Genomic DNA, 25,501 nt, shown 5'->3' with positions numbered 1-25,501 from the left:
CCCAAAACTCCACCCAGGAACCCAAAACTCCTCCCAGAACCCCAAAACTCCACCCAGGAACCCCAAAACTCCACCCAGGAACCCAAAACTCCTCCCAGGAACCCCAAAACTCCTCCCAGAACCCCAAAACTCCTCCCAGGAACCCAAAACTCCACCCAGGAACCCAAAACTCCTCCCAGGAACCCCAAAACTCCTCCCAGAACCTCCAAAACTCCACCCAGGAACCCAAAACTCCAAACCCCTCCCAGAACCCCAAAACTCCTGCCAAACCCAAAAGAACCCCAAAACTCCACCCAAAACGGAACCCAGGAACCAAAACTCCTGCCAGGAACCCAAAACTCCTCCCAGAACCTCAAAACTCCACCCAGGAACCCAAAACTCCTCCCAGAACCCCAAAACTCCTCCCAGGAACCCAAAACTTCACCCAGAACCCCAAAACTTCACCCAGGAACCCAAAACTCCTCCCAGGAACCCAAAACTTCACCCAGAACCTCAAAACTCCACCCAGGAACCCAAAACTCCTCCCAGGAACCCAAAACTCCTCCCAGAACCTCAAAACTCCACCCAGGAACCCAAAACTCCTCCCAGAACCCCAAAACTCCTCCCAGAACCCCAAAACTCCTGCCAGGAACCCAAAACTCCTGCCAGGAACCCAAAACTCCTCCCAGAACCTCAAAACTCCACCCAGGAACCCAAAACTCCTCCCAGAACCCCAAAACTCCTCCCAGGAACCTCAAAACTCCTCCCAGAACCTCAAAACTCCACCCAGGAACCCAAAACTCCTCCCAGAACCCCAAAACTCCTCCCAGGAACCTCAAAACTCCTCCCAGAACCCCAAAACTCCACCCAGGAACCCAAAACTTCACCCACAACCCCAAAACTCCCCCAGGACCCCAAAACTCCCCCCAGGACCCCAAAACTCCTCCCAGGAACCCAAAACTCCTGCCAGGAACCCAAAACTCCTCCCAGAACCCCAAAACTCCTCCCAGGAACCCAAAACTCCTGCCAGGAACCCAAAACTCCTCCCAGAACCTCAAAACTCCACCCAGGAACCCAAAACTTCACCCACAACCCCCAAAACACCTCCCAGAACTTCAAAACTTCACCCAGAACCCCAAAACTCCTCCCAGGAACCCAAAACTCCTGCCAGGAACCCAAAACTCCTTCCAGGACCCCCAAAACTCCTTCCAGGAACCCAAAACTCCACCCAGAACCTCAAAACTCCACCCAGGAACCCAAAACTTCACCCACAACCCCCCAAACTCCACGCAGGAACCCAAAACTCCTGCCAGGAACCCAAAACTCCTCCCAGAACCTCAAAACTCCACCCAGAACCTCAAAACTCCACCCAGAACCCCAAAACTTCACCCAGGACCCCAAAACTCCTCCCAGGAACCCAAATTCCAACCCAAAACTCCACCCAGGACCCCCCAGGAGCGGGGACAGGGCTGGATTTGCTGGTGGATCCCAGATGGAACCTCGTGCCTCAGTTTCCCCTCTGAGGGGAGGTTCAGGGGCTAATCAGGGGTTAATTAAGAGTTAATTAGGGGGTAATTAAGAGTTAATTAGGGGGTCCCCCCCCTGCAGGAGCCAACGCAACCACCAGCTGGCCCAGGAGTGGACGCGGCGGCTCCAGGACCACCTCGAGCTCCAGAGGTTCCTCCAGGACTGCCGCGAGGTCAGGCCCGGCCTCCTGAGACCTCCCCTAAAATCTGAGACCCCCCCCCAAAATCTGAGACCTCCCCCAAAATCTGAGACCCTCCCCCAAAGTCCTCCATGGTGGGGGTGGGTTCTCCTCCAGGTTCTCCTGCAGGTGCCGGGGGTGGTGTCACCTCTGGTGTCACCTCCTGGTCCATGGTGGGCTCCATGTCAGGTCACTGGTGGGGTTTGGGGTGGGGAGACCCCAAAAATCTCCCCCAGAGTTGGGGCAGGGGGTCCCCAAGAGCCCACGGAGGCTCCTCGGCATCTCAGGAGGCTTCGCCGGTGGTCGGGGTGGGACCTGCCTGGTCCATCCCAGGAGATTACTCAGACCAAAGATGTCCTTCCATGGAATTTGGGGTCGGATTTGGGGGTCCCCAGGACTCTTGGGGTTCCTCAAGATGTTCCTCAGCATCTCAGGAGGCTTCGCTGGTGGTGGGGTGGGACCTTCTGTGGTTCATTCCAGGAGATGGCTCAGCCCCAGAGATGTCACCTTATGGAGCTGGGGTTGGATTTGGGGGTCCCCAGGACTCTTGGGGTTCCTCAAGATGTTCCTCAGCATCTCAGGAGGCTTCACTGGTGGTGGGGTGGGACCTTCTGTGGTTCATCCCAGGAGATCTCTCACCCCAGAGATGTCCCCCATGGATTTGGGGTTGAATTTGGGGGTCTCAAGACCCTCGGGGTTCCTCAAGATGTTCCTCAGCATCTCAGGAGGCTTCGCTGGTGGTGGGGTGGGACCTTCTGTGGTTCATCCCAGAGATGTCCCCCATGGATTTGGGGTTGGATTTGGGGGTCTCAAGACCCTCGGGGTTCCTCAAGATGTTCCTCAGCATCTCAGGAGGCTTCGCTGGTGGTGGGGTGGGACCTTCTGTGGTTCATCCCAGGAGATGGTTCACCCCAAAGATGTCCCACCATGGATTTGGGGTTGGGTTTGGGGTGAATTTGGGGGATTTCGGGGGGATTTTTGAGGTGACTTTTGGGGTGGATTTTGGGGTGGTTTTGGGCGATTTGGGGTGAATTTGGGGGGATTTTGGGAGTGGATTTAGGATGGATTTTTTTGGGGGATTTCACGGTGATTTTGGGACGGAATTTAGGGGGATTTTGGGGATGGATTAGAGGTGGATTTTTGGGGTGGTTTTGGGGGATTTTGGGGGGATTTTGGGATGGATTTAGGGTGGATTTTGGGGGTAATTTAGGGTGGAATTTAGGGGGGTTTCTGAGGTGAATTTTGGGGTAATTTGGGGTGGATTTCGGGGCAAATTTAGGATGGATTTGTGAGGGATTTTGGAGGGATTTTGGGGATGGATTTTGCGTGGATTTGAGGTGGATTTTTGGGGTGGTTTTGGGGATTTTGGGTGGAATTTAGGGGGGTTTTGGGAGTGGATTTTGGGGTAATTTGGGGTGGGTTTTGGGGGATTTGGGGTGAATTTAGGGGGATTTCGGGGCTGATTTAGGATGGATTTGTTGGGGGATTTCACGGTGATTTTGGGATGGAATTTAGGGGGATTTTGGGGATGGATTTTGCGTGGATTTGAGGTGGATTTTTGGGGTGGTTTGGGGGGATTTTGGGATGGATTTGGGGTGGGGTTTGTGGGGATTTTTTGTGGATTATGGGGTGGACTTTGGGTGAATTTGGGGTGGTTTTGGGGTGGATTCGGGGTGAATTTTGGGGTGGTTTTGGGATGGATTTGGGGTGGATTTGGAATGGATTTGGGGTGAATTTTGAGGTCAGTTTGGAGTGGACTTCGAGTGGATTTTGGGGTGATTTTGGCATGGATTAGGGGTGATTTTTTGGGTGGTTTGGGGTGGATTCGGGGTGAATTTTGGGGTGATTTTGGGATGGATTCGGGGTGAATTTTGGGGTGGTTTTGGGATGGATTTGGGGGTGGATTCGGGGTGAATTTTGGGGTATTTTGGGATGGATTTTGAGGTGGATTTGGGGTGAATTTTGGGTAATTTTTGGGTGGATATTGTGGGGATTTTGGATGTGATCTTGGGTGGATTTTTGTTTTGGTGGGGATTTTGGGGGGGGATTGTGGTTGAATTTGGGGTTATTTTGCGTGATTTTGGAGTGGATTCGGGGTGAGTTTTGAGGTGGATTTGGGGTGGATTTTTGCTGTATTTTGGGGTGGATATGGGGGGATTTGGGTTGAATTTTGGGATGTGTTTGGGGTCAATATTGTAGGGTGAGTTTGGGGTGGATTTCAGGGTAATTTTGGGGTGGGATTTGGGGGCGGATTTGGGGGGATTTGGGGTGAATTTTGGGATGTATTTGGGGTCAATATTGTAGGGTGAGTTTGGGGTGGATTTCAGGGTAATTTTGGGGTGGATTTGGGGCGGATTTGGGGGGATTTGGGGTGAATTTTGGGATGTATTTGGGGTCAGTATTGTAGGGTGAGTTTGGGGTGGATTTTGGGGTGGGTTTGGGATGGATTCGGGGTGGATTTTTCCTGTATTTTGGGGTGGATATGGGGGGATTTGGGTTGAATTTTGGGATGTATTTGGGGTCAGTATTGTGGGGTGAGTTTGGGGTGGATTTCAGGGTAATTTTGGGGTGGATTTGCGGTGGATTTGGGGGGATTTAGGTTGAATTTTGGGATGTATTTGGGGTCAGTATTGTAGGGTGAATTTGGGGTGGTTTTGGGATGGATTTGGGGTGGATTTTTCCTGTATTTTGGGGTGGATATGGGGGGATTTGGGTTGAATTTTGGGATGTATTTGGGGTCAGTATTGTAGGGTGAATTTGGGGTGGTTTTGGGATGGATTCGGGGTGGATTTTTCCTGTATTTTGGGGTGGTTATGGGGGGATTTGGGTTGAATTTTGGGATGTATTTGGGGTCAATATTGTGGGATGGATTTGGGGTGGATTTCAGGGTAATTTTTGGGTGGATTTGGGGAGGATTTTCGGTGTATTTTGAGGTGGATATGGGGGGATTTGGGTTGAATTTTGGGATGTATTTGGGGTCAGTATTGTAGGGTGAATTTGGGGTGGATTTTGGGGTGGTTTTGGGATGGATTCGGGGTGGATTTTCGGTGTATTTTGGGGTGGATATAGGGGGATTTGGGTTGAATTTTGGGATGTGTTTGGGGTCAGTATTGTGGGGTGAGTTTGGGGTGGATTTCAGGGTAATTTTGGGGTGGATTTGGGGCGGATTCGGGGCACTCCGGGGCTCGGCTCGGCTTCCCCCGCCGCTCCGGGGATTTTTTGGCCGGATCTCCTCGGGCTCATCCGGCGCTCGCGCTCCGCCCGGGATCTGCTGCATCACGGCCGGGAGCCCGCGCCGGCCTCTTCATCCTCCTCCTCACCCTCCTCATCCTCCTCACCCTCCTCTGCCTCCTCCCGCAGCCTCCGGAGCCTTCCTCCTTCTCCTTCATCCTCATCCTCCTTGCTCCTTCATCCTCCTCCTCCATCATCCCCCTCCTCCTTCCTCCCTCCCCCCCTCCATCTTCATCCCCCTCCCCCATCTTCATCCCCCTCCTCCTCCTCCATCCCCCTCCTCCATCCTCATCCTCACCCCCCTCCCCCGACCCTCCCGACCCCAAATCCGCCGCTTTTTTGGGGAAAAAAAGGGGGGAGGGGGAAGGGGCTCCTCGCGCCCTTTCCGCTTCTTTTTTTTTTTTTTTGGGGAGGGGGGGTGGGGCTCGGCTATTTTTGGGATTTTTTTAGGGGGGATTATTTCGGGGGTCCCCTCCGCTATTTTTGGGATTATTTCGGGGGTCTTCTCGCCTATTTCTGGAATTTTTTTTTAGATTTTTTTTGAGGGTCCCCTGCGCTATTTTTGGGATTTTTTTGGGGACGCTCCTTTCCCCTTTTTTTTGGTTTTTTTGAGGGGAGATCTGGGGGGTTCCTCTCCCCCTTTCCCCTCTGCTCTTTTTGGGGCTAAAAGGAGGAAAAAGGGGAGGGGGGGGCTCCTCCTGCTTTTTTGGTGCGGGGGGTGAAATTTTTTTTTTCCTCAAAAAAAGAAGAGGGGACCCTTGATATTTTTTATTTTTATTTTTTAGGAAAAAAAGTGGGGGGGGTCCTCCTGATTTTTTTTTTGTTGGGGGGGGCAAAGAGGGGAAGCAACTCCCGATTTTTTTTGGGGGGGGGGAGGATTTTTAAAATTTTTTTTTATCAAAAAAAAGAGGACACCCCTGATTTTTTATTTGGATGGTGGAGGGGGGGAAGGAATTTATTTAGATTTTTTTTTTTAAAAAAAAAAGAGGAGACCCCTGATTTTTTTTTTTAGGCAGAGGAATTTTTAGGTTTTTTTTTTTTTAGAAAAAGAGAGGAGACCCCTGATTTTTTTTTTTTGGAAAGAGGGGAATTTATTTAGATTTTTTTTTTAAGAAAAAAAGAGGAGACCCCTGATTTTTTTTTGGAAAGAGGGGAATTTTTAGTTTTTTTTTAAAAAAAAAGAGGAGACCCCTGATTTATTTTTTTTCTTTAGGCGGAGGAATTTTTAGGGGATATTTTTTAAGAAAAAAGAGGACGCCCCTGAAAATTTTTTTTTTTGGGGGAATATTTAGAATTTTTTTTAAAGAAAAAAACCAAGAAGCACCTCCCGATTTTTTTTTTTTGGGGGGGAGGGTATTTTATTTTTTTAAATTTTTTTTTTTTGGGGGGGGTGTACAAAGGGGGGGTTCACCCCCCCCCCCCCCAGTCAGCGCAGCCCTGGCCGTGCCCCCGCAGCTGGATGCGTGGATCCGCGAGAAGGCGCTGATGGCGGGGGACCCCTCGCGGGACCCCCCCCCGCGGGACCCCCCCAAGCCGTGGCTGCAGCACCCCGCGTTCCTGGCCGAGCTGGCGCAGAACCGCGAGTGGCTCGAGAGGATCGAGAAGGTTCCATTGGGCGCGGGGGGGGGGGGGGGGTGGGGGGTGATGCTGGCGCGCTGCCCCTCCCCCCGCCCCCCCCACGCACGCGCGCGCGTTGCTGCAGCCCCCGCCCCCTCCTCCCCCATCCCCCTCCCCCCATCCCCAAATTTTGGTTGCGTCGTTCGGCGCTGCGGCTACTCCCCCCCCACCCCATCCCCCACACGTGGTGTCACCTCCCCTCTTGTGTCACCCCCCGTTCGTGTCACCTCCCCCTTGTGTCCCCCCCGTTCGTGTCACCCTCCCCCCGTGTGTCCCCTATGTGTCACACCCCGTGTCACCTCCCCCTTGTGTCCCCCCCGTTCGTGTCACCCCCCCCCCATGTGTCCCCACCCCGTGTCCCCACCCCATGTCCCCACCCCGTGTCACCTCCCCCGTGTCACCCCCTGTGCGTCCCCCCCCGCCGCGTGTGTCACCCCCAACCCCGTGGTGTCCCCTCTGTGTCACCTCCCCGTGTCACACCCCCCGTGTGTCCCCACCCCGTGTCACCCCCCTGTCACCCCCCTTGTGTCACCCCCCCCCCCATGTGTCCCCCACCCCGTGTCCCCACCCCGTGTCCCCCCCCCCGTGTCACCTCCCCCGTGTCACCCCTGTGCGTCCCCCGCCGCGTGTGTCACCCCCCCGTGGTGTCCCCTCTGTGTCACCTCCTCCATGTCCCGGCCCACCGTGTGTCCCCCCACCCCATGTCCCCCCATTCGTGTCCCCCCCGTGGTGTCACCCCTGCTGTGTCCCCCCAACCCTGTGTCACCCCCGTGGTGTCCCTCGTGTGTCACCCCCCATGTCACCCCCGTGTCACCTCCCCCTTGGTGTCACCCCCGTGTGTCCCCCTGTGGTGTCCCCCTCCCATCCCCCGTGGTGGCTCCCCCCAAAACTTCCCCATTGTCCCCCCCGTGTCCCCCCCAAACCCCTCATGGTGAATTTTGGGGTCCCACCTTGATCCAAACCCCACCCCAGAACGTGAGGAGCAGCCCCAACATCTCCCCAACCCCTCGAGATCAATTTTGGGGTCTCACCTTGCTCCCCACCACCCCAACCCCTCATGGTGACTTTTGAGGTCCCACCTCACCCCAAACCCCACCCCAGGAAGCTGAGGAGCTCCCCCAACCTCTCCTCAACCATTTGTGATGAATTTTGAGGTCCCACCTCAGCCCCAACCCTGTCCCCAGGAAGGAGAGAAGCTGCCCCAACATCTCCCACCACCCCAACCCCTTGTGGTGAATTTCGGGGTCCCACCTTGATCCCAAACCCCTCCCTAGAGGATGAAGAGCTGCCCAAACATCTCCCCAACCCCTCGAGATCAATTTTGGGGTCCCACCTCACCCCAAACCCCATCCCAGAAGGTGAGGAGCTCCCCCAACATCTCCCCAACCCCTCGTGATGAATTTTGAGGTCCCACCTCACCCCAAGCCCCCATCCCAGGAAGGCGAGGAGCTCCCCCAACCTCTCCCCAACCCCTCACGATGAATTTTGAGGTCCCACCTCACCCCAAACCCCTCCCAGGAAGGCGAGGAGCTGGTGCAGGCCAAGCCGGAGCTGAGCGGGGCGGTGCGGCGGCAGCTGGAGGAGCTCAGGAGATGCTGGCAGGAGCTGGAGAGCACCAGCCAGGCGCGGAGCCGGGCGCGGCGCGGGGCGGCGGGCGCCCTGGCCCGAGCCGCCCGGCGTGGGGGCGCGGCTGGGCCGGCTCGAGGAGCAGCTGGAGAGCGTCGGCGGCACCGGCGCCGCCGACCTGCGCAGCGTCAGCCGGCAGCTCAACCGGCTGCAGGTGGGGTGGGGACATCGCGTGTTGGGGGACAATGGGTGGTTGAGGGACACCGGGTGTTGGATGGTCTCCAGATGTTGGGGGACGCCAGATGTTGGGAGGACATCGCGTGCTGGGGGGACAATGGGTGGTTGAGGGACACTGGGTGTTGAGGGACACCGGGTGTTGGATGGTCTCCAGATGTTGGGAGGACATTGGATGTTGGGAGGACATTGGGTGTTGGGGGGACATTGGGTGTTGAGGTGACACCGGGTGTTGGAAGGTCTCCAGATGTTGGGAGACATTGGATGTTCAGAGGACCCTGGGTGTTGGGGGGAGGTTGGGTGGTTGAGGGACACCGGGTGTTGAGGGGACACCAGGTGTTGGATGGTCTCCAGATGTTGGGAGATATTGGATGTTGGGAGGACATTGGGTGGTTGAGGGACACCGGGTGTTGAGGGGACACCAGGTGTTGGATGGTCTCCAGATGTTGGGGGACGCCAGATGTTGGGAGGACATCGGGTGTTGGGGGGAGGTTGGGTGGTTGAGGGACACCGGGTGTTGAGGGGACACCAGGTGTTGGATGGTCTCCAGATGTTGGGAGGACATTGGGTGTTGGGGGGACATTGGGTGTTGAGGGGACACCGGGTGTTGGAAGGTCTCCAGATGTTGGGAGACACTGGATGTTCAGAGGACATTGGGTGGTTGAGGGACACCAGGTGTTGGATGGTCTCCAGATGTTGGGGGACATTGGATGTTCAGAGGACATTGGGTGGTTGAGGGACACCGGGTGTTGAGGGGACACCGGGTGTTGGATGGTCTCCAGATGTTGGGAGGACATTGGGTGGTTGAGGGACACCAGGTGTTGAGGGGACATCAGGGGATGGGGAGACAGCAGGACATGGGGACAGCAGAGATGGGGACAGCATGGATGGGGACACCAGGGGTTGGGGGACACCAGGGGCTGGCGGGAGTTTGGGTATGGGAGGACACCAGGTGTTGGGGGACACCAGGCCTTGGGAGGGCACCACATCATGGTGGGATCGCGTTATGGAGGGACACCAGGTTATGGTGGACACCAGGTTGTGGTGGACACCAAATTATGGGGGTGACACCAGGTTATGGTGGACACCAAGTTATGAGTGGGTGACACCAGCTTATGGTGGACACCAAATGACGGGGTCACCACCAGTTTATGGTGGACACCAAATTACGGGGCCACCACATAATGGAGCCACGACGTTTTTTTGGGGGGAAACGCTCCACACTGAGTGCTGTAGGTCCCATCACAGCCACCTGGTCACCCCCGTGTCCCCTGGTGTCCCGCAGACGATGGAGTCGCAGGTGGAGGAGTGGTACAAGGAGGTGGGCGAGCTGCAGGCGCAGGCGGCGGCGCTGCCGGCGCAGGCGGCCGGGCGCGACGCGGTGGGAGAGCGGCAGAGCGCGGTGGGGACGCGCATCGTGCGCCTCATCGAGCCCCTCAAGGAGCGCCGCAGGATCCTGCTGGCCTCCAAGGAGGTCCATCAGGTCAGCCATGAGCTGGAGGACGAGGTGGTGAGTATCGGGGTGGAGGTGGAGATCGGGGTGAAGATGGAGATGGGATGGGATGGAGTTTTTGGTGAAGGGGGTGGAGATGGAGATGGAAATGGAGATGGGGTAGAGATGGAGATGGATGGGGTGGAGATGGACATGGAGATGGGATGAAGGTGGATGGGGATGGAGATGGGTGGAGATGGATGGAGATGGATGAGGATGGAGATGGAGATGGGATGGAGATGGAGATGGAGAAGGGTGGAGATGGATGGGGATGGAGATGGACATGGAGATGGAGATGGAGATGGGATGGAGATGGATGGGGATAAAGATGGATGGGGATGGAGATGGATGGAGATGGAGATGGGTGGAGATGGAGATGGGTGGAGATGGATGGGGATGGAGATGTATGGGGATGGACATGGACATGGAGATGGGATGAAGATGGATGGGGATGGAGATGGATATGACGGAGATGGATGGAGATGGAGATGGATGATGGAGATGGATGGAGATGGAGATGGGTGGAGATGGATGGAGATGGAGATGACGGAGATGGAATGGAGATGAGATGGGGGTGGGGGTGAAGATGGAGAAGAAGATGGGATGGAGTTTGAGATGAATGGGGTGGAGACAGAGATGGGACGTAGATGAAGAAGGAGATGGGATGGAGATGGGATGGAGCTTTAGGTGAATGGGGTGGAGATGGAGATGGGACAGAGATGGGGATGGGATGGAGATGGATGGGGATGGAGATGGGATGGAGATGGAGATGATGGAGATGGGATTGAAGATGGAGAAGAAGATTGGATGGAGATGGGATGGAGATGGAGATGATGGAGATGATGGAGATGGAGACAGGTTGGAGATGAGATGAATGTGGGGATGAGACGGAGGTGAACACAGAAATGGGGATGGGGTGGGATGGGGGACAGTGGTGACAGCGAGCTCCACCCCTGTCCCAGATGTGGGTCCAGGACCGCCTGCCCTTGGCCATGCTGAAGGACCAAGGCACCAACCTCCAGACCGTCCAGCAGTTCATCAAGAAGAACCAGGTCAGCACCCGCGCCGTGTTTGGGGGCAAGGTGGGACCCCAAAATTCACCACGAGGGGTTTGAGTGGTGGGGAGATGTTTGTGCAGCTCCTCACCTTCTGGAGAGGGGTTTGGGGGCAAGGTGGGACCCCAAAATTCACCATGAGGGTTTGGGGAGATGTTTGTGCAGCTCCTCACCTTCTGGAGAGGGGTTTGGGGGCAAGGTGGGACCCCAAAATTCACCGTGAGAGGTTGGGGAGATGTTGGGGCAGCTCCTCACCTTCTGGGGAGGGGTTTGGGGGCAAGGTGGGACCCCAAAATTCACCGTGAGGGGTTGGGGAGATGTTGGGGCAGCTCCTCCCCATCTCAAGGGGCTTATGGGGTCAAGGTGGGGTTTGGGGCAAGGTGGGACCCCAAAATTCACCATGGGGAGATGCTGGGGCAGCTCCTCACCTTCTTGGGTGGGTTCTGGGGCAAGGTGGGACCCCAAAATTCACCATGGGGAGATGCTGGGGCAGCTCCTCACCTTTTCGAGTGGAGTTTGGGGGCAAGGTGGGACCTTCCACCATCCTGGTGGTCCTGGGGCTGGGGGGGTCACCCCACCCTGAGCCCCCCCATCCCACCCCACCCCACCCCACCTTTAGAACCTGCGCCGGGAGATCCAGGTGCACCGGCCCCGCGTGGACGAGGTGTTGGAGCGCGCGGCCGCCGTGGCGTCCATCAAGAGCCCCGAGGCCGAGGGCGTGAGGGGCCTCCTGGAGCGGCTGGGGACGCTCTGGGCCGAGCTGCAGGAGCAGACGGAGCGCCGGCAGCAGGCCCTGGACGCCACCTACCAGCTGGAGCAGTACTACTTCGACGTGGCCGAGGTGGAGTCGTGGCTGGGCGAGCAGGAGCTGCTCCTGATGAACGAGGAGAAGGGAAAGGTGGGGCTTGGGGTGGGGCGTTGGTGGCTGGGTCAGCTTGGTTGGTGGGGTTGGGTGAATTGGATGGGGTTGGGTGAACTGGATGGGTTGGGGTGGTTGGGTTGAGTTGGTTCGGTTGGGTGAATTTGATGGGTTGGGTTGGGTTGGGTTGGGTTGGGTTGGTTTAATTGGGTGAATTGGGTGGTTGGGTTGGGTTGGTTGTGTTGGATTGGGTTGTTGGGTTGGGTTGTGTTTGGTCATTGGGTTGGTTTAATGGGGTGGTTGGGTTGGTTGGGTTGGGTGAGGTTGGGTTGGGTGAGGTTGGGTTGGGTTGTGTTTGGTCATTGGGTTGGTTTGATTGGGTGGTTGGGTTGGTTGGGTTGGGTGAGGTTGGTTGGGTTGTGTTTAGTCATTGGGTTGGTTTGATTGGGTGGTTGGGTTGGTTGGGTTGGGTGAGGTTGGTTGGGTTGGTTGTATTGGGTTGGGTGGTTGGGTTGGTTTAATTGGGTGAATTGGGTTGGTTTGATTGGGTGGTTGTGTTGGATTGGGTTGTTGGGTTGGGTTGGTTGTATTGGGTTGTGTTTAGTCATTGGGTTGGTTTAATTGGGTGAATTGGGTGGTTGGGTTGGGTGAGATTGGGTTGGGTTGGTTGTGTTGGGTGAGGTTGGGTTGGGTTGTGTTTAGTCATTGGGTTGGTTTAATTGGGTGGTTGGGTTGTGTGAGGTTGCGTTGGGTTGGTTGTATTGGGTTGGGTCGTTCATTGAGTTGGTGGGGTTGGTTGGGTTGGGTTTAGTTGGGTTGGTTTGGGTGCATTGGGTGAGTTGGGTTGGGTTGTTCATTGAGTTGGTGGGGTTGGTTGTTTTGGGTTTAGTTGGGTTGGTTTGGGTGCATTGGGTGACTTGGGTTGAGTGCATTGGTTGGTCTTGTTGGGTTGAGTGGGCTGGTTTGGGTTGAGTGGGTTGGTTGGGTGCTGGGGTTGGCTTGATTGGTTGAGTTGGGTTTAGCTGGCTTGGTTGAGTTGGGCGGTTGGGTTGGCTTGGTTGGTTGAGTTGGGTTTAGTAGGGTTTGTTAGGTTGGGTGGTTGGGTTGGGTCTGGTTTGGCTGGATTGGTTGGGTTGGGTGGTTGGGTTGGTTGGTTGGGTCTGGTTTAGCTGGCTTTGTTGGGTTGGGTGGTTGGGTTGGTTGGTTGAGTTGGGTTTAGTAGGGTTTGTTAGGTTGGGTGGTTGGGTTGGTTGGTTGGGTCTGGTTTAGCTGGCTTTGTTGGGTTGGTTGGTTGGGTTGGTTGGTTGGGTTGGGTTTAGCTGGATTTGTTGGGTTGTGTGGTTGGATTGGTTGGTTGGGTCTGGTTTAGCTGGCTTTGTTGGGTTGGGTGGGTTGGTTGGGTTGGTTGGGTTGGTTGGTTGGTTGGTTGCGGTTGGGTTTAGCTGGATTTGTTGGGTTGGGTGGTTGGGTTGGTTGGTTGAGTCTGGTTTAGCTGGATTTGTTGGGTTGGGTGGTTGGCTTTGTTGCCCTGGTTGGGTTGGTTGGTTGGGTTGGGTGAGGTTGGGTTGGGGTGGTTGGGTTTTTCGCCTTAGTCAGTTGATTAGATTGGGTTCAGTTGCGTTGCTTGACTTGGTTGACTGCACTGGTTGAATTGGGTTGATTGAGTTGATTTTAGCTGGGTTTGTTGGTTTGGGTTGGTTGGTTGAGTTGGATTTAGCTGGGTTTGTTGGGTTGGGCTGGGTTGGTTGAGTTGATTTTAGCTGGGTTTGTTGGGTTGGTTGGTTGAGTTGGATTTAGCTGGGTTTGTTGGGTTGGGTTGGTTGGTTGAGTTGGATTTAGCTGGCTTTGTTGGCTTGGGTTGGGTTGGTTGGATTGGGTTGGGTTGGCTTTGTTGGCTTGGCCCATTGAGTTGGTTGGATTGGGTTGTGTTGAGTGCCTTGCTTGGGTTGGGTTGGCTTTGTTGGCTTGGGTTGGGTTGGGTTGGGCTGAGTGCCTTGCTTGGGTTGGGTTGGGTTGGTTGGATTGGGTTGGGTTGAGTGCCTTGCTTGGGTTGGGTTGGCTTTGTTGGCTTGGGTTGGGTTGGTTGGATTGGGTTGGGTTGGGTTGAGTGCCTTGCTTGGGTTGGGTCGGCTTTGTTGGATTGGGTTGGGTTGGGTTGGTTGGATTGGGTTGGGTTGGGTTGGTTGGATTGGGTTGGGCTGAGTGCCTTGCTTGGGTTGGGTCGGCTTTGTTGGCTTGGCCCGTTGAGTTGGTCGCACTGGTTGAGTTGGGTCACACCAGTCGCTGCTGCCAACCCTCACGCCCCCCCACCCCACCCCACCCCACGCCACGCCACCCAGGATGAGCAGAGCACCCTCCAACTCCTCAAGAAGCACCTCCTCACCGAGCAAACCATCGAGAACTACGAGGAGACCATCGCCCAGCTCTCCCGCCAGTGCCGCGCCCTCCTGGAGCTCGGCCACCCCCAGAGGTCCGCCCACCCCCCAGGCACCCCCCGGCCCCCCGGGCACCCCCCGGGCACCCACCGGGGCTGACGGCGCCGTGGTGTCCTTGCCCAGCGAACAGGTCAGCAGGCGGCAGTCGCAGGTTGACCGGCTGTACGTGTCTCTGAAGGACCTGGTGGAGGAGCGCAAGGTCAAGCTGGAGCAGCAGTACTGGCTCTACCAGCTCAACCGCGAGGTGGACGAGCTGGAGCACTGGATCGCCGAGAAGGAGGTGGTGGCCGGCTCGCCCGAGCTGGGGCAGGACTTCGAGCACGTCACGGTGAGGATGGACGGCGTGGTGGACGTGGTCAGCGGTGGGGTGGGGTGGCTTTGGTGCTGTGGTTGAAGGGGATGGAGAAGCTGGTGGGGGTTGCGGGGGAGGTTCTGGCTCGTGCTGCTGTCGTGAGGGTTCTGGGGGCCTCTGCTGAGCTCTGACAGGGGTCCCGGCAGATTCCTGGTGGTCTTGGCACCATCCTGGTGGTCCTGGCACCTTCCTGGTGGTCCTGAGACCTTCCTGGTCCTGGCACCATCCTGGTGGTCCTGGCACCATCCAGGTGGTCCTGGCACCATCCAGGTGGTCCTGCCGTCATCCAGGTGGTCCTGGCACCTTCCTGGTGGTCCTGGCGCCATCCTGGTGGTCCTGGCACCATCCAGGTGGTCCTGGCCATCCCCTCTGCCCCTGGCTGGGGGTCCTGTCACCATCCTGGTGGTCCTGGCACCATCCTGGTCCTGGCCACCCCCTCTGTCCTCTGGCTGAGGGTCCTGCCACCATCCCTGCCCCATCCTGGTGGTCCTGGCACCTTCCTGGTGGTCCCGGGCATCACCTCTGTCCTCTGGGTGGGGGTCCTGGCACCATCCCTGCCCCATCCCGGTGGTCCTGGCACCATCCTGGTGGTCCTGGCCATCCCCTCCATCTCTTGGGTGGTGGTCCTAACACCTTCCTGGTGGTCCCGGGCATCACCCCCATCCCCTGGCTGGAGGTCCTGCCACCATCCCTGCCCCATCCTGGTGGTCCTGGCACCTTTCTGATGGTCCCGGGCATCACCCCTGTCCCCTGGCTGGGGCTCCTGGCACCATCCTGGTGCTCCTGGCACCATCCTGGTGGTCCTGGCACCATCCTGGTGGTGGCACCCTGCCCTGGTGGCCCCGGCCATCTCCTCCATCCCCTGGCTGGTGCTCCTGGCACCATCCTGGTGGTCCTGGCACCATCCTGGTGGTGGCACCCTGCCCTGGTGGCCCTGGCCATCCCCTCCATCCCCTGGCTGGGGGGGTCTCACCCCCATCTCCACCCCATCCTGGTGGTCCCAAGCCCTGCCCACGCCTGATCCCTGCCCCACACCCATCGCGGGCCACCTCAGCTGCTGCAGGAGAAGTTCCTGGAGTTCGCCAGCGAGACGGGCAGCGTGGGCCAGGAGCGCATCGCCGCCGTCAACCAGATGGTGGACGAGCTCATCGACTACGGCCACACGGACGCCGCCACCATCGCCGAGTGGAAGGACGGCGTCAACGAGGCCTGGGCCGACCTCCTGGAGCTGATGGAGACCCGCGCCCAGATGCTGGCGGCGTCCCACGAGCTGCACAAGTTCTTCAACGACTGCAAGGAGGTCCTGGGGCAGATCGAGGAGAAGCGGCAGCGGCTGCCCGAGCTGGCGGCGCGCGAGGGCAGGAGCTCGGCCGGCGCCTTGCAGAGGGCCCTGGGCGCCTTCGAGCACGACGTGGAGGTGCTGGTGACGCAGGTGCGGCAGCTGCAGGAGGGCGCGGCGCAGCTGAGGACGCTCTACGCCGGCGATAACGCCGAGGCCATCGCCGGGCGCGAGCAGGAGGTGCTGCGGGCGTGGAAGGAGCTGCTGGCGGCGTGCGAGGAGTGCCGGCTGCACGTGGCCAGCGTGGCCGACAAGATCCGCTTCGTGGGCACCGCCAGGGACCTGCTGGCCTGGATGGACGGCGTGCTCCACCAGATGGGCGCCGGCGAGAAGCCCAGGTGGGGGCGTGGGCAAGGGGCAAGGGATGGTCCTTCGCGAGGTTGCGTGTCTCCATCCATCTGAGGGTCCATGTTCCATCACGGACCCAAGGAACGTGTCCTGGTCTCTCATGGTGCCACCATGCCATGTCCGGGGCCATCTCGGGTTCATGTTCCATCACGGACCCAAACGTGTCCTGGTCTCTCATGGTGCCACCATGCCATGTCCTGGTCCATCTGAGGGTCCATGTTCCATCACGGACCCAAGGAACGTGTCCTGGTCTCTCATGGTGCCACCATGCCATGTCCTGGTCCATCTGAGGGTCCATGTTCCATCACGGACCCAAGGAACGTGTCCTGGTCTCTCATGGTGCCACCATGCCATGTCCTGGTCCCTGGGCATGTCTTCTTCCATGACCGGAAACGCGTTCCTGGTCTCTCATGGTGCCACCATGCCATGTCCTGGTCCATCTGAGGGTTCATGTCTTCTTCCATGACCCGAGGAACGTGTCCTGGTCTCTCATGGTGCCACCATGCCATGTCCTGGTCCATCTGAGGGTCCATGTTCCATCACGGACCCAAGGAACGTGTCCTGGTCTCTCATGGTGCCACCATGCCATGTCCTGGTCCATCTGAGGGTCCATGTCTTCTTCCATGACCCAAGGAACACGTCCCGGTCCATCTGAGGATGTGGGTCCTGTTCCAGCATGGAACCAAGGACCATGACCTGGTCTATCTGAAGGTCCATGTCCTGTCCCACCATGGAACCAAGGACCACGTCCTGGTCCATCTGAAGATCTGGGTCCTGTCCCACCATGGACCCAAGGTCCCATGTCCTGGTCCATCCCAAGGTCCCATGTCCTGGTCCATCTGAAGATCTGGGTCCTGTCTCATCATGGACCCAAAGATATGTCCTGGTCTCTCATGGTGCAACCATCCCACGCCCTGGTCCATCTGAGGGTCCATGTCCTGTTCCATGAGCCAAGGACCACATCCTGGTCCACACGAGGATCTGGGTCCTGTTTCATCATGGACCCAAGGACCACATTCTGGTCCATCCCAAGGTCCCATGTCCTGGTCCATCTGAGGATCCATGTCCTGGTCCATCATGGATCCAAGGACCACGTCCTGGTCCATCTGAAGATCTGGGTCCTGTTCCATCATAGACCCAAGGATCTGGGTCCTGGCCCACCATGGATCCAAGGACAGCATTCTGGTCCGTCCCAAGGTCCCATGTCCTGGTCCATCTGAAGATCTGGGTCCTGTTCCATCATGGATCCAAGGACCACGTCCTGGTCCATCCCAAGGTCTCATGTCTTGGTCCATCTGAAGATCTGGGTCCTGTTCCATCATGGACCCAAGGACCACGTCCTGGTCCATCCCAAGGTCCCATGTCCTGGTCCATCTGAGGATCCATGTCCTGTTCCATCACTGGGGTTATCATGGACCCAACGTCCTGGTCCATCCCAAGGTCCCATGTCCTGGTCCATCTGAGGATCCATGTCCTGTTCCATCATGGATCCAAGGACCACGTCCTGGTCCATCCCAAGGTCCCATGTCCTGGTCCATCTGAGGATCAAGTCCTGGCCCACCATGGACCCAAGGACCACGTCCTGGCCCATCAGGAGGACCCCACACCCCTCCCCATGCCAACGTCCCCTCCCAGCCACCAAGGACCTCCCTCCATCCCCACCCTTGTCCCTGCCCCGCCCCAGGGACGTGTCCTCGGTGGAGCTGCTGATGAACGACCACCAAAGCCTCAAGACCGAGATGGAGGCGCGGGCCAAGAACGTGGCCACCTGCCTGGAGCTGGGCAAGACCCTCATCCTCAGCAAGAGCCCCGCGGCCGACGAGGTGCCCGGGGGGGTGGACAATGTGGGGAGGGGGCGTGGTGGAACTTCTGGGGTGTCCCGACCCATGTCTCCTCTCCCTGCAGATCAAATCCCACATGGAGAAGCTCCTGGCGAAGAAGAAGGAGATGACGGAGAAGTGGGACAAGCACTGGGAGTGGCTGCAGCAGAGTGAGTGCCACCCCCGGGGACACCAGGGGGTCATCGGGTGTCGGGGGGACATCAGGAGGTCTTTGGGGGATGTTGAGTGTTGGGGGGACACCAGGTCTTGGGGTGGACATTGGGTTGTGGAGGACACCAGTTTACGGGGGTCACCAAGTTTTGGGGGGTCATCGGGTGTTGGGTAGACACTGGGTGTTGGGGGGACATCAGGTCTTGGGGTGGACATTGGGTCGTGGGAATCAATTTATGGGGGACACCAGGTTATGGGGGACATGAAATTATGGGGAACACCAAATTATGGGGAGCTCCAAATTACGAAGAACATATAATTACGAGGAACACCAAATTATGAAGAACACGAAATTACGTGGAACACCAAATTATGGGGAACACCAAATCATGGGGAACATCAAATTAAGAGAAGCACGAAATTACAGGGAACACCAAATTAAATTATGGGGAACACCAAATTATGAAGAACACGAAATTATGGGGAACACCAGATTATGAGGAACATCAAATTACGGGGATCACCAAATTATGAGGAACACAGAATTATGGGGAACACCAAGTTATGAGGAACATGAAATTACAGGGAACACCAAATTATGGGGAACACCAAATTACGAAGAACATAAAATTATGGGGAACACCAAATTATGAGGAACACCAAATTATGAAGAACACCAAATTATGGGGAACACCAAATTATGAGGAACATCAAATTATGAAGAACACCAAATTATGGGGAACACCAAATTATGAGGAACACCAAATTATGAAGAACACCAAATTATGGGGAACACCAGATTATGAGGAACATCAAATTACGGGGATCACCAAATTATGAAGAACACAGAATTATGGTGAACATCAAATTATGAGGAACATGAAATTACGGGTAACACCAAATTATGAAGAACACCAAATTATGGGGAACACCAAATTATGAGGAACATGAAATTATGGGGAACACCAAATTACGAAGAACATAAAATTATGGGGATCACCAAATTACGGGGAGCACCAAATTACGGGGAACACCAAATTATGAAGAACACCAAATTATGGGGAACACCAGATTATGAGGAACATCAAATTACGGGGATCACCAAATTATGAGGAACACAGAATTATGGGCAACACCAAGTTATGAGGAACATGAAATTACGGGTAACACCAAATTATGAAGAACACCAAATTACGGGGATCACCAAATTATGAGGAACATGAAATTATGGGGAACACCAAGTTATGAGGAACACAGAATTATGGGGAACACCAAGTTATGAGGAACACGAAATTACGGGGAACACCAGCCTATGAGTGACACCAAATGATGAGGGCCACCTGATGGTGGGTGACCCCGCGGCGGTGACGGGCGGCCCCGGCTGTGCCGGCAGTGCGCGAGGTGCACCAGTTCGCGCAGGAGGCCGTGGTGGCCGACGCGTGGCTGACGGCCCAGGAGCCGCTGCTGAAGAGCCAGGAGCTGGGCAGCAGCGTGGACGAGGTGGAGCAGCTGATCCGGCGGCACGAGGCCTTCCGGAAGGCGGCGGCCGCCTGGGAGGAGAGGTTCAGCTCCCTGCGGCGCCTCACCACGGTACGGCCACCACTGGGATGGGGACATCCCCGGGGCTGGGCCCTGCTCGGGGTGGGGGCAGCTGTGGGCTCAGCAGAGCCATCTCCTCATTTGACCTTGATCTTCATCTTGTTCCCATCTCTGTCACTGTTTCCATCGCCTGGCTTTGTCCTCTTCATCTCCATCTCCATCTTCATCTTCATACCTGTCCCGTCCCCAACTCCGTCCCTGTTCCCATCTCACCTCCATCATCTCCACTGACATAATTTCTATCTCCATCTGCATCCCATCTCTGTCATATCTCCATCTCCATCTCATCCCCATCTCCATCTCCATCATCTCCATCTCCATCCTCATCTCCATTTCCATCATTTCCACCTCCATCCCATCTCCATAATCTCCATCTCATCTCCATCTCAACTCCACGTCATCTCCATCCCATCTCCATCATCTCCATCTCATCTCCATCCCCATCCCCATCCCCATCTCCATCTCCATCATCTCCATCTCCATCATCTCCATCTCCATCCTCATCTCAACTTCCATCATTTCCACCTCCATCCCATCTCCATAATCTCCATCTCCATCTCCATCACCCCCACCCCACCCCACCCCGCCGTGCAGATCGAGAAGCTCAAGGCCGAGCAGAACAAGCAGCCGCCGACGCCGCTCCTGACCCGCAAATTCCTGGGCGATCCCCCGGGCGGTGCCGACCCTCGCCGGCCGGAGCCGCGCGTCGCCTACGTCCGGCACGAGCTGCGGCCGGAGCGCCTCCAGCCCAAGCTGGACCGCGTCCAGCCGCCGGCCACCGACGGAGCGCCCGCCGAAAGCCACCCCGGCTGCCGTCACCGCCGTCACCGCGGCCACTGAGGCGCCGGCAGCCGCCAAGGCCGAGGAGCCCGGCGAGGTGCGGCCGAGCGGCGCCGGAGCGCCGAGGCGCCGGCTGGAGCGGCAGGAGTCCAGCGAGCCGGAGCCGCCGCGGCACGACGGGAAGGGCGGCGGGTGAGCGAGGGGACGCCGCGGGGACATCACCGGGGAGGGGACGGGGCTGAGGTGATGCCACCCTGGTCTCCAAATGTCCTCCAGCAGCAAAGCCACCCTGGCCGACATCGTGGAGCAGCTGCAGGAGAAGGAGGCGGGTGGCCCCGTGCCGGCTTCGGTGAGTCCTTGGTGGCGCCTTGGTGACGCTTTGGTGGCCCCTTGGTGACCCTTTGGTGGCCCCAAGGATTCCTCTTTGTGTCCCTTTGGATTCCCCTTGGTGTTCCCTTCATGTCCCCCTGGAGATCCCTCAGTGTCCCCTTCATGTCCCGCTGGATGTCCCCACAGTGTCCCCTCCATGTCCACTGGAGATCTCCCAGTGCCCCTTAGTGTCCTCTTGGAGATCGCCCAGTGTCCCCTCAATGTCCCCTCAGTGTCCCACTGGACATCCCAGAGTGTCCCTTGGAGATCCCACGTGTCCCCTCACTGTCCCCTGCTGTCCCTGGAGCTCCCTGAGTGTCCCCTCATTGTCCCCTCATTGTCCCCTGCTGTCCCCTGGAGCTCCTTGAGTGTCCCCTCATTGTCCCCTGCTGTCCCCTGGAGCTCCCTGAGTGTCCCCTCATTGTCCCCTGCTGTCCCCTGGAGCCCCTCCCTCGAGATGTCCCCTCATTGTCCCCTGCTGTCCCCTCAATGCCCCACTGGAGATCCCTCGACGTCCCCTCAGTGTCCCCTCCATGTCCTAATGGAGATCTCCTCAGAGATCCCCCAGTGTCCCCTCATTGTCCCCTCAACGTCGCCCTGGAGCGTCCCTTCCATGTCCCCCTTGATGTCCCCTCATTGTCCCTCAGCACCCGCCCGGCAAGCGTCCCAGGTCACTTCCATGTCCACGGTTGGTGTCCAATTCGTTTCCTGGGTGCTGTCCCTCACTGTCCTCTGCTGGGGTCCCAATGGAAGGGCTTCCAGGGTTGGGGTTCATCAAGAGTTGGAGGTTCTCCAAGGGTTGGGGTTCATCAATGAAAGGGGTTCGCCAAGGGTTGGGGTTCTCCAAGGGTTGGTCCAATGGAAGGGACTCGCCAAGGGTTGGGGGTTCTCCCGGGTTGGGGCCGGGGGTCCCAAGTGGGGCCCAAGGGGGGGCCAAGAAAGGGGTTCCCAAGGTTGGGGTTCTCCAAGGGTTGGGGTTCATCAAGAGCTGGGGGTTCTCCAAGGGTTGGGGTTCATCAATGAAAGGGGTTCGCCAAGGATTGGGGTTCTCCAAGGGTTGGGGTTCATCAAGAGCTGGGGGTTCTCCAAGGGTTGGGGTTCATCAAGGAAGGGGCGCCAAGGGTTGGGGCACCAAGGGGGGTTCCAATGGGGGGCCGCCAGGGGGCGCCCAGGTGGCCCACAAGGACGAAGGCCCGGGGCCAGAGGAGGCCAGGGGCACGAGCTGGGGGCCGGGCGGGCAAGAGCGAGGCCCAACAGGCTCAGAGGGGGCCAGAGTGGGGGTTTGCCAAGGGTTGGGGTCCCCAGGTGGGGGTGCTCCAAGGGTTGGGGGTCACCAAGAGTTTGGGGTTCTCCAAGGGGTTCTCCAAGGGTTGGGGTTCTCCAAGGGTTGGGGTTCATCAAGAGCTGGGGGTTCTCTAAGGGTTGGGGTTCTCCAAGGGTTGGGGTTCATCAATGGAAGGGGTTCTCCAAGGGTTGGGGGTTCTCCAAGGGTTTGGTGTCCATCAATGGAGAGGGCCCACCAGAATTTGGGAGTTCACCAAAGACGGGAACGTTCATCAACCAATCCATCAAAATTTGTGGGCCCACCAGAATTTGGGGTTCCACCACGAGTTGGGGCTCCCCAGCGAAGGGGATTGACCAAAATTTGGGAGTTCACCACTGGTTTGGGGGTCCATCAATGATGGGGTCCACCAAGGGTTGGGGGTCCATCAATGATGGGGTCCACCAAGGGCTGGGGTTTCTCCAAGGGTTTGGTGTCCATCAGTGGAGAGGACCCACCAGAATTTGGGCTTCCACCACGAGGTGGGGCTCCCCAGCGAAGGGGATTGACCAAAATTTGCGAGTTCACCAAAGACAGGAACCTTCATCCACCACAATTTGGGGTTCCACCAAAACTCGTTTTTCCCCAAACCCTGGTGGTCACCCCACGTCCCACTGCGAGCAGGTCCTGGGTGAACCTCTACTGCGTCCTGGCCAAGGGTGACCTGGGCTTCTACAAGGACGCCAAGGGCCCCGCGTCCGGGGCCACGCACGGCGGGGAGCCCCTGCTGAGCCTGCACCGCGCCACCAGCGAGGTGGCCAACGACTACAAGAAGAAGAAGAACGTCTTCAAGCTCAAGTAAGTCCTGGGCTTGGTCGGTTTTGGGCTGCGTGACGGCACTTTTGGGGTCTCTGATGTCACCTCTGGGGTCTCTGATGGCACCTTTGGGGTCTCTGATGGCACCTTTGGGGTTTCTGGTGTCACTTTTGGGGTCTCTGATGTCACTTTTGGGGTCTCTGATGGCACCTCTGGGGTCTCTGATGGCACCTTTGGGGTTTCTGGTGTCACTTTTGGGGTCTCTGATGGCACTTGTGGGGTTTCTGATGTCACCTCTGGGGTCTCTGATGGCACCTTTGGGGTCTCTGATGTCACTTTTGAGGTCTCTGGTGTCACTTTTGGGGCCTCCTGTTGATTTGGGTGGTTCTGGTGTCACTTTTGGGGTCTCTGATGGCATTTTTAGGGTTTCTGATGTCACCTCTGGGGTCTCTGATGGCACCTTTGGGGTTTCTGATGTCACTTTTGGGGTCTCCTGTTGATTTTGGTTGCCCTGATGGCACTTTTGGGGTTTCTGGTGTCACTTTTGGGGTCTCTGATGTAATTTTGGGGTCTCCTGTTGATTTTGGTTGCCCTGATGTCACTTTTGGGGGCTCTGATGTCACTTTTGGGGTCTCTGATGTCACCTCTGGGGTTTCTGGTGTCACTTTTGGGGTCTCCTTTTGATTTTGCTGGCCCCTGATGGAACTTTTGGGGTTTCTGATGGCATTTTTAGGGTTTCTGATGTCACTTTTGGGGTCTCTGATGTCACTTTTGAGGTCTCTGGTGTCACTTTTGGGGTCTCCTGTTGATTTTGGTTGCCCTGATGTCACTTTTGGGGTTTCTGGTGTCACTTTTGGGGTCTCCTTTTGATCTTGGTGGCCCCTGATGGCACTTTTGGGGTCTCTGATGGCACCTTTGGGGTTTCTGGTGGCACTTTTGGGGTCTCCTTTTGATTTTGGTGGCCCCTGATGGCACTTTTGGGGTCTCTGATGTCACTTTTGAGTTCTCTGATGTCACTTTTGGGGTTTCTGGTGTCACTTTTGGGGTTTCTGGTGTCATTTTGGGGCCTCCTGTTGATTTGGGTGGTTCTGATGGCACTTTTGGGTATCCGCTGGCACTTTTGGGGCGTCTGACACCATTTTCGGGGTCTCCTGTTGACTTTGGTGGCTCTGACACCCCGAAGTCCAGGGGGACACGGTGACAATGTCCCTGTCTTGTAGGACCGGCGATGGGAGCGAGTTCCTGCTGCAGGCCAAGGACGAGGTGCGGCTTTGGGGGTTCTTTGTAGGGTTTTGGGGGGATCTGACTGTGCTTTTGGAGGGTCTCATGGGGGTTTTGGGGTGTCTGATGGTGGTTTTGGGGGTCGCATGGTGATTTTTGTGGTTCTGATCTCTTGTTGGTTTTGATGGGTCCCCAACCGCATTTTCGGGGCCCTTAACCCCATTTTGGTGTCCTTGACCCCATTTTGGTGTCCCTGACCCCATTTTAATGTCCTAGACGCCATTTTAGTGTCCCTGACCCCATCTTTGGTTTCCCTAACCCTGTTTCGTTATCCCTGATGCCATTTTTAGGGTGTCTGACCCCATCTTTGGTGTCCCAAACCCCATTTTGCTGTCCCAAACCCCATCTTTGGTGTCCCTATCCCCATTTTTGGTGTCCCAAACCCCATTTTCATTGTCCCTCACACCATTTTTTGGTGTCCCTAACCCCATTTTTGCTGTCCCAAACCCCATTTTTGGTGTCCCTAACCCCATTTTCGGGCTCCCCGACCCCATTTTTGGGCTCCCTGACCCCATTTTCGGTGTCCCCGACCCCATTTTCGGGCTCCCTGACCCCGTTTCTGCCCTCCAGGAGGACATGCAGGGCTGGCTGCGGGCGCTGGCCGCCAGCGCTCAGGAGCATGCCGAGCTGGCCCGCTGGCAGCAGGGTCTCCTCACCACCTCCTCCACCGACGAGGGGCTCCCCCGGCGCGACCCCGACCGGCCCCGGCGGAAATGAAACCCCCCGAACCCCCACTTTGGGGTCCTGGACCCCCAAAAATCACAAATTTTGGGGTCCCAGCCCCCCCCCCCAAAAATCCCAAATGTTGGGGTCCCACCTCCTCCACCATGAGCCCTGGGTTTGGGGCCCCAAGCCCCGATTTTGGGGTCCAGGTGTCCCCAAACTCTAATTTGGGGGTCCCAGCCCCTAATGAACCTTGGTTTTAGGGTCCTGGCCACCCCCAAAACCTTAATTTTGGGGTCCTGGTCCCCCCAAAATCCGAGTTTGGAGTCCTGGCCCGCCCAAAACCTCAATTTTGGGGTCCTGGCTCCGCCAAAACCCAAATTTTGGTGTCCCGGCCCCCCCTTTCCCCCAGCACAAGCCATAGAAAGCCGGGGGGGCCCCAGCGCCGCCATTGTACAAATGTAATAAAGCACCCGTTGCACCCCAAAACTGGCCTGGGGGGTTTTGGGGAGTCCTGGGGGAGGTTCAG

General features: G+C 57.1%; 2 protein-coding genes across 2 annotated transcripts in view; both read left to right on the top strand.

Annotated features, from left to right (window-relative positions):
- Nucleotides 1–20,935, top strand: part of SPTBN4 (spectrin beta, non-erythrocytic 4) — a 40,180-nt gene extending 19,245 nt beyond the window's left edge. The window contains 15 exon segments of the mRNA XM_030970729.1: nt 1,588–1,678; nt 6,371–6,520; nt 8,051–8,202; nt 8,204–8,312; nt 9,618–9,842; nt 10,787–10,876; nt 11,499–11,777; nt 14,078–14,208; nt 14,297–14,501; nt 15,580–16,202; nt 17,897–18,035; nt 18,118–18,202; nt 19,597–19,793; nt 20,397–20,774; nt 20,859–20,935. Of these exon segments, the coding sequence (XP_030826589.1) occupies nt 1,588–1,678; nt 6,371–6,520; nt 8,051–8,202; nt 8,204–8,312; nt 9,618–9,842; nt 10,787–10,876; nt 11,499–11,777; nt 14,078–14,208; nt 14,297–14,501; nt 15,580–16,202; nt 17,897–18,035; nt 18,118–18,202; nt 19,597–19,793; nt 20,397–20,642 (2,722 nt within the window). The 3' untranslated portion in view covers nt 20,643–20,774; nt 20,859–20,935.
- A 1,465-nt stretch (nt 20,936–22,400) lies between these two features.
- LOC115916997 (spectrin beta chain, non-erythrocytic 4-like) lies at nt 22,401–25,461 on the top strand. Its single transcript, XM_030970731.1, has 3 exons — nt 22,401–23,070; nt 24,249–24,291; nt 24,880–25,461. Exons 1-3 carry the CDS (start codon nt 22,664–22,666, stop codon nt 25,024–25,026), a joined length of 597 nt encoding a protein of 198 aa, XP_030826591.1. The 5' UTR covers nt 22,401–22,663; the 3' UTR covers nt 25,027–25,461.
- The last annotated feature ends 40 nt before the right edge of the window (nt 25,462–25,501 follow it).

The sequence above is a fragment of the Camarhynchus parvulus genome, unplaced genomic scaffold (assembly GCF_901933205.1).
Source record: "Camarhynchus parvulus unplaced genomic scaffold, STF_HiC, whole genome shotgun sequence".
Classification (NCBI taxonomy): domain Eukaryota; kingdom Metazoa; phylum Chordata; class Aves; order Passeriformes; family Thraupidae; genus Camarhynchus; species Camarhynchus parvulus.
This window is presented reverse-complemented; position numbering and strand designations above follow the sequence as displayed.